General features: G+C 43.2%; 1 protein-coding gene across 7 annotated transcripts; it reads right to left on the bottom strand.

Moving 5' to 3' along the window:
• Positions 1 to 584: 584 nt before the first annotated feature.
• LOC146523823 (uncharacterized) lies at positions 585 to 12,989 on the bottom strand. Of its 7 annotated transcripts, XM_085181905.1 has the most exons (9): positions 12,078 to 12,989; positions 5,067 to 5,147; positions 4,011 to 4,058; positions 3,880 to 3,912; positions 3,434 to 3,481; positions 3,303 to 3,335; positions 2,780 to 2,827; positions 2,649 to 2,681; positions 585 to 940 (listed from the first exon to the last, which is right to left on the bottom strand). In XM_085181905.1, the coding sequence occupies exons 1-9, from the start codon at positions 12,607 to 12,609 to the stop codon at positions 690 to 692; spliced, it is 1,107 nt and encodes a 368-aa protein (XP_085038031.1). In that variant the 5' UTR covers positions 12,610 to 12,989; the 3' UTR covers positions 585 to 689. The 7 variants fall into 7 exon arrangements, with proteins under 7 accessions (XP_085038031.1, XP_085038039.1, XP_085038048.1 ...); XM_085181913.1 differs by lacking the exon at positions 2,780 to 2,827 and having other exon boundaries at positions 12,078 to 12,988; XM_085181922.1 differs by lacking the exon at positions 4,011 to 4,058 and having other exon boundaries at positions 12,078 to 12,988.
• Positions 12,990 to 14,869: the final 1,880 nt, after the last annotated feature.

Here is a 14,869-nt window from a genome sequence, read left to right as displayed (position 1 = left end):
AACGTGGTCTTATGACAAAAATCAAACATCACAAAACACAAAGACCTGAATTTGAGAACTAGCTCAATGCAATTTGCAAAGACAAACCTTATTCTTAGATTTGTACTGGAGCCATCACATATTTATAATGTGAATTCCCTATAGTCTTTATGAAATGTCTAATGCTCAAGTCAAAGCAATACAGGGATAAGAGTTCCAAAGGTAACTTTTCAACCATGAATTTACAGGTCTTCTCTGTTAAAGGCTAGCAATTAAAGGTTAGATTTCCTAGTTGGTATATTATGCATTTACATTAAGCACATATCTTCCTTAATTTGAGTTATACAACTGCTGATGAGAATTTGCTTTTAGGAACTTTTCCCCTCAGTATAAGAAAGCCTCACTGAAAGACAAATATTCAGTTCCAAAAGAAAAGGTTCCAGGGTTGTGTATCTTCAGAGTTCTTGAATTGGTAATAAGATACATGCTCAAGCACAGAAAAGGTGCTTTTCACATATCATGTTCCCTTTAAGTACGGTCTTTAGAGACAAAAAAAAATTATATATATATATATATATATATATATATATAAATAATAGCCAATCTGATGGTGAATACTCAAGTTTATTTCAACAAGAACACGTGCTTTTTGCAAACATGACATATATGTCAAACATCTGTGTATATATTTTTGTAACTTGATTAATCGTTTAGCGGCTGTTCCTTTTTTTTAGAGTTATGCCGCGGTTCCTGACGAAGTCTCTCACATTTTGAACAGAGCGACTGTCTAATACAGGACGTTCAGCATTTTTACACTGTTTGATTTCTGTCACAGTGGCTAGTTTCCCATTTGCAATGTGCCCACGGAAATGTCTCATGACTGCTGCAATCTCTTTGGGAGACCATGGACATTTTTGTCTCCTTCGAGGATTTTCCCCTTCTGCGCCATTTCCAGGGAATGCTACAAGGGGGAGAGAAAATAAGATCAGCTTACTTTTGATTTGTTAATTATTAAGTTATTATAAAGTTACTCTTCAAGAACAATATGGATGTAAACATCAAATCCATTTCATGGTACACATATCAAAAAGAAGTCCAGGCATTAACCACAGCATTTTTTAACTTGGTTTAAATAGCTGTGGGGCTTTAGATTTACACGGGGGTTTGGCTTTTTGCCATGTTAGATAAATACAGTGTCTTAAAAGCTATATTCTGATTAGAAGATCTAGCTCGTTCTTTCCCGCAAAAACATTAACTCAAAGAAAACTATTAAAGATAGAACTTCTATGTGAATGCCACGGGACACCCAATTACAAAGTGACATTAGTTCCCATCCAGTTTCATCATGTCCTCCTTTATTGTCCTCTACTTCCAATCATGCAGAATCCAGGTTCAACCCATTACTTCAGCTTTGTCCTCTGATCTTTTCACTTAGTTTGTCAAGCAAATTATTCCTCATTTCCACCACTCTTATTCTCATGTGATTTTGTACTGTAACAGTAGCCCAGTTCAGACCTGGCATTATGACAAGTTCTGGGTGATCAGATACAACCAGCATTAATGAAAACTCTAAAGATATCCAGGATACTTTGAGGACTCATTCAAGATCCAGTGATGTAAGGCACACATTTGTTTCCATTCCTCTGAAAGTCAAAACAATCTGTTCCGAAGACAATGTAGGACAGTCTACTCTGATGTCATACTCAGCAAAACAAGATGACTCACATGAAACCTCTTTCTCATTTGATAAAAACCGTGAAACATGGGAGATTAAAAAACATTTGAGTCAGAAATAACTCGTGCAAAAAAATATTAGTTTAAAGATGTACACATTTACAGAATCACCAACACTGACAATAAACTCTCATATTGTCTCTTAAAATAAAAATAAAAAGATTTCAATCAAAAGGTGATCTAACATGCCAATGTAGTTTTCATATATGGTTTAAAAAGCAAGATAAGCAGTTTCCCATCTTTGTTTTCGAATAGTTATGAACATTTGAACTGTTAATCAGGCTTTTGAAGATGATTAATGGTAAGTATTAATATGCAATATTAGTATTTAAGCTGAGTTTACTGGAGCTTTAAGTGAGCCAACTTTCAAGTCGATGTGTACTGTAAACCTATGCAGACAGATCAGTATTTAAGGCTTTACTCTCACCATCCACTGGAGCACAACTTGGGCGTCATCAAGATATTACAAAATAGAGCAAAGACACAGCGGCCAGGGAAGCACAAGAACATGACATCAAGAAGGCCCCGAGTAAATGAGGTTATCCCAGCTGGACTTTTGTCAAACCTGGGAAGGCACCTAAAGAACGCTCCAGCCAATCCAGGAGCGAAGAAGGACAAGAACAGCTGATACGGATTTTCTTAAAAGATAACGTCTCTGTGGCTTTCAAATCCCAAAACTGAAATAAGAACCAAAATAAGAAAAGTATTCTAATGTTGAACCTGAGAAGAAAATTCCTCATGCCAACTTTAAGGTCATACTGGATATTAGTCATGAACTATGCAATGTTTGTAAAATTCTGGCATGTCATATTGACCAAACTTTCATATCAGATCTTTTCAAACACTGTTACAGAGATAACCATTTGCTAGTCTGTTGTTCAAAGAATCTGTTCAAAGGTGTCTTGATATTTTAAAATATTTTATTCTTGTGGTACCTCGTGATGTGCCTTCTCCAGCCGAGTCCACATCTGTAAATAGAAAAGTAAAACAAAAATATCACAAACAACATGAGTGGCTTGGTAATCATGGAAGAGCCATCAATATGCAGGGTGGTGGATAGTTATACCGTTTGAGGTGTTTGGAGGTTCCTCTACAGGTGGCATAGTACTCCTCCCTATAGTACAAGGAGTATTTTAGCTCAATATAGCAGTCACATTTTCTGTTCCTGTTTAGACTTTCCTTTAACACGAAAATAATTTTCACTAACAAGGAGAGAGGCACCCATAAATACAAGTAATCCTCAGGTCCATAGCTCAGTCCTAAAATGACTGAAGAAGTTTAAAGTTACATTGACCATTTCTTCAGCTGGCATATCAGTGAATTGTCATGATATATCTGCAGTACCAGTTAAAACTTTGGACACACCTGTTTATTCATTCTGAATTTGAATAAGCATTGTGTCTTTTCAAAGTAATCTTAACTGCATTTCCCAAAACTAGAAAGCATTTTACTAGAAATAAAACATAAAAGCCATCTACAAAGATGAAAGACATCAAAAATCCCGTCAAACACTGTTACAGAGATAACCATTTGCTAGTCTGTTGTTCAAAGATGTCTTGATATTTTAAAATATTTTATTCTTGTGGTACCTTGTGATGTGCCTTCTCCAGCCGAGTCCACATCTATAAATAGATAAGTAAAACAAAAATATCACAAACAACACGAGTGGCTTGGTAATTATGGAAGAGCCATCAATATGTAGGGTGATGGATAGTTATACCGTTTGAGGTGTTTGGAGGTTCCTCTACAGGTGGCATAGTACTCCTCCCTGTAGTACAATGAGTATTTTAGCTTAATATAGCAGTCACATTTTCTGTTCCTGTTTAGACTTTCCTTTAACACGACAATGATTTTCACTAACAAGGAGAGAGGCACCCATAAATACAAGTAATCCTCAGGTCCATAGCTCAGTCCTAAAATGACTGAGGAAGTTTAAAGTTACATTGACCATTTGTTCAGCTGGCATATCAGTGAATTGTCATGATATATCTGCAGTACCAGTTAAAACTTTGGACACACCTATTTTACTAGAAATAAAACATAAAAGCCATCCACACAGATGAAAGACATCAAAAAGCTTGTCAAACACTGTTACAGAGATAACCATTTGCTAGTCTGTTGTTCAAAGATGTCTTGATATTTTAAAATATTTTATTCTTGTGGTACCTTGTGATGTGCCTTCTCCAGCCGAGTCCACATCTGTAAATAGAAAAGTAAAACAAAAATATCACAAACAATATGAGTGGCTTGGTAATCATGGAAGAGCCATCAATATGTAGGGTGATGGATAGTTATACCGTTTGAGGTGTTTGAAGGTTCCTCTACAGGTGGCATAGTACTCCTCCCTATAGTACAAGGAGTATTTTAGCTCAATATAGCAGTCACATTTTCTGTTCCTGTTTAGACTTTCCTTTAACAAGACAATGATTTTCACTAACAAGGAGAGAGGCATCCATAAATACAAGTAATCCTCAGGTCCATAGCTCAGTCCTAAAATGACTGAGGTCGCCAGTCTCCCACAGGACTAACACAGAGAAAAACAACTATATGCAATCACATTCACATCAATGGGCAATTTAGAGTGACCAATTAACCTAACCCCAGTTTCTTTGGACTGTGCGAGGAAGCTGAAGTATGCCGAGAGAACCCACGCAAACATGGAGAAAACAACTCCATGTTTGCGGACCCTGGACCGATGAACTCAGGACCGTCTTGCTGTGAGGCAACAGTGCTAACCACTATGCTAACGTCCCGCCTTATCGACTGGGCAGCCAAGTCCAATAAGTGCACTTGCTGGGGTTAGGATAAGCGGAAGAGATGTTCTCGGCATACCTTGTAAAAATGTAAACACAATACTCCAACAGTCCAGTTATAAGACAATCATCATCAGTGGGCACACTGTAGGAAGTGGGTAATACTGTCAGAGGTCCCTGGAGGTACCTCAACAAATTGCCTAGTTCCCTTTTCTGTAGTTGAATAGTGTAGCTCAATATTAATGCTCTGTTGCGTTGTGGTTGATTCATTTACACACATCTCTGGCTAGATATCTGTAGCATCACAACACAAAACTATCAATGTAAGTACTATTACATTTTTTTGTACTGATCTGGTTAGACCTTTCTTTAGTGACATTATTTGACAGACATCAATCTTTATGACTATGTCAAGAATAGCTTAAGCAGTGTATTAACCTCAGCCCAAAACAAATTAAGACATTTTCAATACTTAAGACTTACAGTGCACATATAATCCTTACTACTACCTTTTAAATAACTGTGTATACCTGAAACATCTCACAATATTGCATTCAACTGAATACTACATAAATATGAGTTGTTTGTTGGTGCATTTACCCATTTTTGTTTGTGCTGGTGGGTATTCTTTGTCAGCCTCGCCGTCTTCACTCTCACCAGAGTCTGTCAAGTCTAGGTTATCTGACAAAAAAATATGTTAAGCAGCATCTTGATGCATTCTCAATCATCCAGGTAAGTAAATCTCCAAGAGTTGATTCTGTTCATCTGGACATAGCGTTTTGTGGGAAAAACGTTTCGTCACTCATCCAAGTGACTTCTTCAGTCTCAGCTTACTGCAGGTTTCCCCAATCTTATAAACAGTACATTTGCATAATGACTGAAACCAGCCCACTGAAGGAACAATGGGCTGGGAGGTCAGTTCCTTAATCTTAATTATGCAAATTCTCATGACCATTGATCAACAACCACTGACCAAAACCCACTGATCAAAGACCACTGATCAATAGCCATGAGTACCATACACAGAGAGTTGGGGAATGGCTGCAATCACAGCACTGTAAGATGGCCTTAGGCCCCCTCCTTGATTATGAATCGAGGCATTCTGAATGCATCAAGACGTTTTAACCCACTTTGGCAAGGACGGCCTGAAGCTTGTACGTCAGTATGAGCAAACAGCACGTAAGATGGTGGATTACAGGAACCACCTGAGATTCAGCCTCAGATGCAGACAAAACCGGATTACTCCTAAAAGTCTGCAAATGAGCTCTTCGTTAAAGGCTTCCGGGCAACAAAAATCCTCCAGAAGGCACAGCATCAGTTGCTTAATGAACGGGTGAGGCAAACAAATTTTACCATGGACATGCTAAAATCTCAAGAGGAGCGGATCCAACAGAGACTGACAATGCTTCTAGATGAGAATACTCTTAAAAAGGTGTTTGACTTTACTGAGAAGGCTCGTCTAGCACAGCACAAGAAGTCTAAGACCAGGCAACAAAGGAAGTTTGACTTACTTGTTGTACGTCGGAAACCACGGCAAAATACGGAGAGTGTCCTCAGTGACCAGAAGAGACAAGGATGCGACACAGAGGATGTGGACAAGTGGGTGAAGAATTTGTCTGACAGACAGCTCACCGAAACAGAGAAAAACATCCTTGTTCAAGGGCTGAATTTTGCTGTCACACCGGGACAAATCCCGCTAGTGGAGCTGATCACAGCCACAGAAACAGCAATTCGTAACAACAATATTGCAGAAATGGAAGCATAGCAACTACAGACGAAAGTTTTGGCCTGTCTCAGCAATGCAAAGCCCCCAGCATCCAAAATCACCATGGAGAGGAAGGTGCTCCACCTGGAGACTCTGTTGTCCTGCTGGGAGACTTCAATGCTCACGTGGGTAACGACAGCAAGACTTGGAGGGGCGTGATTGGGAGGAACGGCCTCCCTGATCTGAACCCGAGCGGTGTTTTGTTATTGGACTTCTGTGCAAATCACAGTTTGGCCATAACAAACACCTTGTTCGAACATAAGAGTGTCCACAAGTGCACGTGGCACCAGGACGCTCTAGGCCGCAGATCGATGATTGATTTTGTAATCGTATCACCAGACCTGCGAACATATGTTCTGGACACTCAGGTAAAGAGAGGGGCTGAGCTGTCAACTGATCACCACCTGGTGGTGAGTTGGATCAGGTGGCAGGAGAGGACGCTGGACAGAACCGGTGCACCTAAACGCTAGGGGTGCAACGATACTCGTATCGATATTGAACCGTTTGATACAGTGCTTTCGGTTCGGTACGCATATGTATCGAACAATACAACATTTTTAATTTATTTTATCAACTTCCCTTCTGACGATGCTGTCTGTGTTGAGCGCTCAGTGGATCTGCGCTCGACAGTGCAGCCTAGGCGGAGTAGTCGAACGCAGATTCACTGAGCGCAGGGCAAGCTAGCGAGACAGAAGCTAAGCTCGTTGCAACATGGCAAATTGAACCTCCCCCACCCTCATTCAGATCTGGCGTTTGGAACTATTTTGGTTTTCATGTGAAGTATGACCCTGAAGGTAAGCGCGTCATGGATTAAAGTAAAACAGTATGTTGGATGTGCCAGCAATGCTCAATTACATGGGTGGGAACTAGTGTGTTAGCGCAGTTAGCTCGTTGTGTTGGCCGTCCAGCCCCACGCACAAGGCAATCCGCAGTAGCTCGTTAACGGAGGTGTTGTGTCGTTAACCTCATTTCAGATTAACGCTGACAGCACTAGTGGGAACACAACGAATATGACTGCACATTTACTCCGACATCATCCTAGTGCAAAGACAAGTGGAAGCAGACAAAAACAACAAGCACGCATGCTACAAACTTTACCCAAGTCATTTAGACAGCCGTTAGCACATGATTCTCCTTATGGGGACCTGATATATTTAATATGGTGCTGAGAATATAGCCCAGAAGAAGCGTATAGTATAGCTTTTATTTTGGAAAGAGCCATTTCTCTGTAATAAACTCTCTTTTCCAAAGATGAGTGATTCCTCAATCAGATACAGGGCTCGCAAAATATATGTCAATGCTTTTGCATTCTTTCGGAAATGTAGCTGGGTAATTATGTCATTGGCATCGGTGAGCCACTGTCAATATGTGACATATTGAAATTGCGTTTGAATTTGCGCTTGTTTTTTGCTTTCACTTTGCAATCGTGCGAACTGCGTATAGAGAGCGACAGCACTGATTGGTGAGTGATGATAATTTGCGCACCAATTCCTCTGACATCTTATCAATCGTTAGCTTACTATGCAAACATGACAAGTGAAATCTCCCGCAGCAAGCTTAAACATGTGAGAGGTTGATTGCGCAGAGAATCGCTGAGCGTTATGTGAGTGCATGTGTAAAAGCAGCAGGATATATATTTTAGTTCTGCTGAGCCAAATAAGACAGGTCAGCGTGAAGAAGTGACAGCCAAACAAAGCTTACCACAAAACGGAAAAGTTATGACAAATCAGACTATAAGGCAAAAAGAAAGTGCAGCTTTATGGTTTCATGGACAAAAGAATTTCTGTGGCTGCAATATGACGAGCTAAATAACCAGGGCTGCACATAAGTGGTCCGCAGGTGCGCATTCGCTGTCAAAATAAAAAACGCGCACAAGATAAGAAGTTGCAACGCGTGTTTGCGTACATAGGATTTTCTGGAGGAGGACAGACATTTGTTTAGAACTCTTAAAGATGTTGAAGAAGCAAAATCCTTTAAGCAATTACTTTGGTGTTCCTTCACCTCCAAAGAAATGGAGTCTGAACCACAAAAGAAGCGCGTATTCTCAGAAAAGTGGTTGCAGGAGGTGAGCTGGCTTCAAACAAATGATGAACGCACAGAGATGTGGTGCAGAATGTGCCGTGAAAATTTAATAAATGACAAATTAATAAAAAGGCATGAACATTTTTTTTGTATCGAAAAAATATCGAACCGTGACACCAAAGTATCGAACTGAACCGAACCGTGAATTTTGTGTATCGTTGCACCCCTACTAAACGCGTAGTGAGGGTGTGCTGGGAATGTCTAGCAGAGGCCCCAGTCCGCAAGATCTTCAACGCACACCTCCGGCAGAGCTTCAACAGCATTCCGAGGGAGACTGGGGACATTGAGTCCGAATGGACCATGATCAGCGTCTCCATTGCCGAAGCTGCTGCATTGAGCTGCGGCCGCAAGGTGGTTGGTGCCTGCCGTGGTGGTAATCACCTAACCAAATGGTGCACACCAGAGGTGAAAGGAGCCACCAGGCTGAAGAAGGAGTCCTATCAGGCTTGGTTAGCCTGTGGGACTCCGGAGGCAGTCGACAGGTATCGACAGGCCAAGCGGAATGCGGCTCGGGCAGTGGCTGAAGCAAAAACTCGGGTGTGGGAGGAGTTCGGGGAGGCCATGGAAAAAGACTTTCGGACTGCCTCGAAGAGATTCTGGCAAATCGTCAGGCGTCTCAGGAGGGGAATGCGGTGCTCTACCTGCGCTGTGTATAGTGCTGGCAGAGCGCTGCTGACGTCGACTGAGAAAATTGTCAGGCGGTGGAAGGAATACTTCGAGGACATCCTTAATCCCACTGACACGTCTTCCGAGGAGGAAGCAGAGTCTGGGGATGAGGGGAATGACCTACCAATTTCCGGCGGCGAGGTCACTGAGGCAGTTAAACAACTCCTTGGTGGCAAAGCCCCTGGTGTTGATGTGGTCCACCCCGAGTTCCTGAAGGCTCTGGACGTTGTAGGGCTGTCCTGGTTGACACGCCTCTACAATGTTGCGTGGAGATCAGGGGCAGTACCCCTGGACTGGCAGACCGGGGTGGTGGTCCCCATCTTTAAGAAGGGAGACCGGAGGGTGTGTTCCAACTACAGGGGGCTCACACTCCTCAGCCTCCCTAGGAAAGTCTATGCCAGGGTGCTGGAAAGGAGAGTTCGTCTGCTAGTCGAACCTCGGACACAGGAGGAACAATGCGGTTTTCGTCCTGGTCGCAGAACACTGGACCAGCTCTTTATCCTCTCAAGGATACTTGAGGGTGCATGGGAGTTTGCCCAACCAGTCTACATGTGTTTTGTGGACTTGGAGAAGGCATTCGACCGTGTCCCTCAGGGTGTCCTGTGGGAGGTGTTGCGGGAGTATGGTGTATCAGGCCGATTATTACGGGCCATTCGATCCCTATACAACCGTTGCCAGAGCTTGGTTCGCGTTGCCGGCAGTAAGTCGGACTCGTTCCCGGTGGGTGATGGGCTCCGCCAGGGCTGCCCTTTGTCACCGGTTTTGTTCATAATTCTTATGGACAGGATTTCTAGGCGCAGCCAAGAAGTGGAGGGCTTTCACTTTGGTGGCCTCAGAATCTCAAGTCTGCTTTTTGCGGATGATGTGGTTCTGTTGGCTTCATCGGGTGAGGGCCTCCAGCTCGCAATGGAACGGTTCGCAGCCGAGGGTGAAGCAGCGGGAATGAGGATCAGCACCTCCAAATCTGAGGCCATGGTTCTCAGCCGGAAAAGGGTGGAGTGCCCACTCCGGGTCGGGGATGAGTTCCTGCCCCAAGTGGAGGAGTTCAAGTATCTCGGGGTCTTGTTCACGAGTGATGGGAGAAGGGAGCCGGAGATTGACAGACGGATTGGGGCTGCGGCTGCAGTGATGCGGACGCTTCACCGGTCCGTCGTGGTGAAGAGGGTGACCGAAAGAACGAGATTGCGGACACAAGCAGCAGAAATGAGCTTCCTCCGAAGGGTGGCTGGCCTCTCCCTCAGATATAGGGTGAGAAGTTCGGCCATCCGGGAGGGGCTCAGAGTAGAGCCGCTGCTGCTCCACATTGAAAGGAGCCAGCTGAGGTGGTACGGGCATCTGACAAGGATGCCTCCTGGGCGCCTCCTGGGCGCCTCCTGGGCGAGGTGTTCCGGGCATGTCCCACCGGGAGGAGGCCCCGGGGCAGGCCAGGACACGCTGGAGAGATTATATCTCTCGGCTGGCCTGGGGACGCCTTGGTGTTCCCCCGGATAAGCTGGAGGAGGTGGCTGGGGAGAGGGAGGTCTGGGCCTCTGCTTAGGCTGCTGCCCCTGCGACCCGGCCTCGGATAAAGCGGATGAAGATGGATGGATGGACGGGTGAGAGATGTCATTACGGAGGCAGATGAAACCATGGTCTTGTACGACGTTACATCTTTCTTCACTTGCATCCCAGTCACGGAAGCATTGAAGGTAGTCCGTAAGAGATTATGACACCAACCTCAGCAACAGGACCACTCTCAGCATCGACCAAGTGTGTTTGCTTTTGGAACTGTGTCTTCATTCCACCTACTTCACATACAAGGGTCAGTTCTACAGGCAGAAACATGGGTGTGCCATGGGCTCCCCAGTTTCACCCATCGTGGCCAATTTGTACATGGAAGAAGTGGAAAAGAGGGCTTTGCTATCCTACCCTGGAACACCACCAATCCATTGGTTCAGGTATGTGGATGACACCTGGGTGAAAATCAAATCTCAGGACGTACCACAATTCACGGATCACATTAACTCTGTGGACCGACACATGAAATTCACCAGGGAGGCTATGAAAAGTGGCAGGTTAGCTTTCTTAGACTGAGATTTCCATCAGTAATGGGGGACATCTAAAAGCTGACGTGTACCGTAAACCTACACATACGGATCAGTATTTAAGGTTTGACTCTCATCATCCACTGGAGCACAAACTGGGTGTCATTAGGAGCGAACACCATCCCCACTGACACAGCGGCCAAGGAGGCAGAAGAACATCACATCAGGAAGGCCCTGAGTAAATGTGGTTATCCCAGCTGGACTTTTGTCAAAGCTGGGACGGCTCCTAAAGAAAGCTCCAGCCGATCCAGGAGAGACGGACAACTGCTGCCCAAACGAAAACCTGTAGTGATCCCATATGTGTCAGGAGTATCGGAGCAGTTGAGACGCATTTTATCTAAACACTGGGTCTCTGTGGCTTTCAAACCCCAAAACACTGTGCCAAAAACTAGTCCACCCCAAGGATCGGGTCCCCCGACACAAACAGAGTAAAATAGTGTACGCTGTTAAGTGCCAGGAGGATTGCCAGGATTTATACATCGGGGAAACCAAACAACCTCTGGCGAAGCGCATGGCACAACACAGAAGAGCTCTCTGTGAATGGTATTCATGGCCATTGATCAGTGGTCTTTGATCAGTGGGTTTTGGTCAGTGGTTGCTGATCAATGGTCGTGAGAATTTGCATAATTAAGATTAAGGACTGACCTCCAAGCCCATTGTTCCTTCAGTGGGCTGGTTTCAGTCATTATGCAAATGTACTGTTTATAAGATTGAAACCTGCAGTCAGCTGAGACTGAAGAAGTCACTTGGATGAGTGACGAAACATTTCTCCCACAAAACACTATGTCCAGATGAACAGAATCAACTTCAGCTATGTCCAGATGAACAGAATCAACTTCAGCTATGTCCAGATGAACAGAATCAACTTTTTGGAGATGTTAAACAGCAGGTACAAACATTCCTTGTTTCTCTTAACAGCTTTAATGTAAAAGTAAGGTTATTAAATATATTGTGTTAAGAACACTCAAAAGCTTAAAAACTAGACACCTTAAAATACTATCTACTTAGAAATACCTTCAATTTCAATCTCTTCCAATGTTTTGCCTTGGAGATTTCCAAGGGTCCCTTTCTCCATGGCAAGTAGTAGTTTTGATATTTTTGCCAGCTGGGTTGTAGCCTCTGGAAGTCTGTAAAATTCTCTGTGGACACGGATATCATGGCCTAGAAAGTCAGCAACTTGGTCAAGCTCGTGATTTTTTAGGTTCAAGACGTGTGACAAAGTTGCAACATGCTTGCGTAGCTGTGTTGACCTAAGGAGTTCAGGACTTTGTGCACCACAGTCATTTGCATAAATCCTGAGACAGTCCTGTCCTCTGTAAGGAGTCAAACAGTTGGGTCTTGCAAAGAGGAAGGGGTTTTCTTCCGGGACTCCACACTCTAGTCTTCTGCTTATGAGCTGCGTTAGGGCTTCAACCATGTCTGGTGATAACAGTACAGCAACCTGCTCATCAACTTCAAAGGAGGACGATGCCATGGGCACAGCAGCTTGAGAACGGTCAGGGTGCTCTGAAACCTTGTGCAAGCAAACACAAAAGTACATTAACATCCATTCAACACAGATATGTTGAGACTATACAATACAGTTATGAAGGTACACTGGTTATTGACATAAATGAGGTAAATGTAATGAAGTAATATTGAGTGAAAATTAATTCTCCAGTGTGAACCAACATGACTCTCGGCAGTATCCACACACAGTCCTCATAATAATGTACCTGAAAGCTTCATACACTGCAGGGTCTCTGTTACACACAGACTTGAGAGCCCATCTTTCAATAGACTTACGCATCCAAAACACACACAGTCCTCATAATGTAGGTATCTTACATTAACCAACACTATAGGACTTGTGTCTAACACCCTCACTATCAACATCCAAACAACTCGGCTGTGTTCTTGTTGCAATAATAACACCACCAGAAAATTAGTCACCTGCTCATCAACTTCAAAGGAGGACGATGCCATGGGCACAGCAGCTTGAGAACGGTCAGGGTGCTCTGAAACCTTGTGCAAGCAAACACAAAAGTACATTAACATCCATTCAACACAGATACGTTGAGACTATACAATACAATTATGAAGGTACACTGGTTATTGACATAAATGAGGTATATGTAATGAAGTAATATTGAGTGAAAATTAATTCTCCAGTGTGAACCAACATGACTCTCGGCAGTATCCACACACAGTCCTCATAATAATGTACCTGAAAGCTTCATACACTGCAGGGTCTCTGTTACACACAGACTTGAGAGCCCATCTTTCAATAGACTTATGCATCCAAAACACACACAGTCCTCATAATGTAGGTATCTTACATTAACCAACACTATAGGACTTGTGTCTAACACCCTCACTATCAACATCCACACAACTCGGCTGTGTTCTTGTTGCAATAATAACAACACCAGAAAATTAGTCACCTGCTCATCAACTTCAAAGGAGGACGATGCCATGGGCACAGCAGCTTGAGAACGGTCAGGGTGCTCTGAAACCTTGTGCAAGCAAACACAAAAGTACATTAACATCCATTCAACACAGATACGTTGAGACTATACAATACAGTTATGAAGGTACACTGGTTATTGACATAAATGAGGTATATGTAATGAAGTAATATTGAGTGAAAATTAATTCTCCAGTGTGAACCAACATGACACTCGGCAGTATCCACACACAGTCCTCATAATGTAGGTATCTTACATTAACCAACACTATAGGACTTGTGTCTAACACCCTCACTATCAACATCCACAAAACTCGGCTGTGTTCTTGTTGCAATAATAACAACACCAGAAAATTAGTCACCTGCTCATCAACTTCAAAGGAGGACGATGCCATGGGCACAGCAGCTTGAGGACGGCCAGGGTGCTCTGAAACCTTGTGCAAGCAAACACAAAAGTACATTAACATCCATTCAACACAGATACGTTGAGACTATACAGTACAGTTATGAAGGTACACTGGTTATTGACATAAATGAGGTAAATGTAATGAATTAATATTGAGTGAAAATTAATTCTCCAGTGTGAACCAACATGACACTCGGCAGTATCCACACACAGTCCTCATAATGTAGGTATCTTACATTAACCAACACTATAGGACTTGTGTCTAACACCCTCACTATCAACATCCAAACAACTCGGCTGTGTTCTTGTTGCAATAATAACAACACCAGAAAATTAGTCACCTGCTCATCAACTTCAAAGGAGGACGATGCCATGGGCACAGCAGCTTGAGAACGGTCAGGGTGCTCTGAAACCTTGTGCAAGCAAACACAAAAGTACATTAACATCCATTCAACACAGATACGTTGAGACTATACAATACAGTTATGAAGGTACACTGGTTATTGACATAAATGAGGTAAATGTAATGAAGTAATATTGAGTGAAAATTAATTCTCCAGTGTGAACCAACATGACTCTCGGCAGTATCCACACACAGTCCTCATAATAATGTACCTGAAAGCTTCATACACTGCAGGGTCTCTGTTACACACAGACTTGAGAGCCCATCTTTCAATAGACTTACGCATCCAAAACACACACAGTCCTCATAATGTAGGTATCTTACATTAACCAACACTATAGGACTTGTGTCTAACACCCTCACTATCAACATCCAAACAACTCGGCTGTGTTCTTGTTGCAATAATAACACCACCAGAAAATTAGTCACCTGCTCATCAACTTCAAAGGAGGACGATGCCATGGGCACAGCAGCTTGAGGACGGCCAGGGTGCTCTGAAACCTTGTGCAAGCAAACACAAAAGTACATTAACATCCATTCAACACAGATAC

The sequence above is a fragment of the Neolamprologus multifasciatus genome, chromosome 2, assembly GCF_963576455.1.
Source record: "Neolamprologus multifasciatus chromosome 2, fNeoMul1.2, whole genome shotgun sequence".
In the NCBI taxonomy this organism is placed as follows: Eukaryota; Metazoa; Chordata; class Actinopteri; order Cichliformes; family Cichlidae; genus Neolamprologus; species Neolamprologus multifasciatus.
This window is presented reverse-complemented; position numbering and strand designations above follow the sequence as displayed.

Bases quoted from the DNA above. Each gene is read 5' to 3' on its own strand.
- LOC146523823 (XM_085181905.1), bottom strand. From the start codon at position 12,609: ATGTTAATGTACTTTTGTGTTTGCTTGCACAAGGTTTCAGAGCACCCT. The intron at 4,059-5,066 runs GTAAATGCACCA...CTTGTACTATAG, and splicing joins ACCAGCACAAACAAAAATGG to GGAGGAGTACTATGCCACCT. The intron at 3,913-4,010 runs GTATAACTATCC...TTCTATTTACAG, and splicing joins ACCTTCAAACACCTCAAACG to ATGTGGACTCGGCTGGAGAA.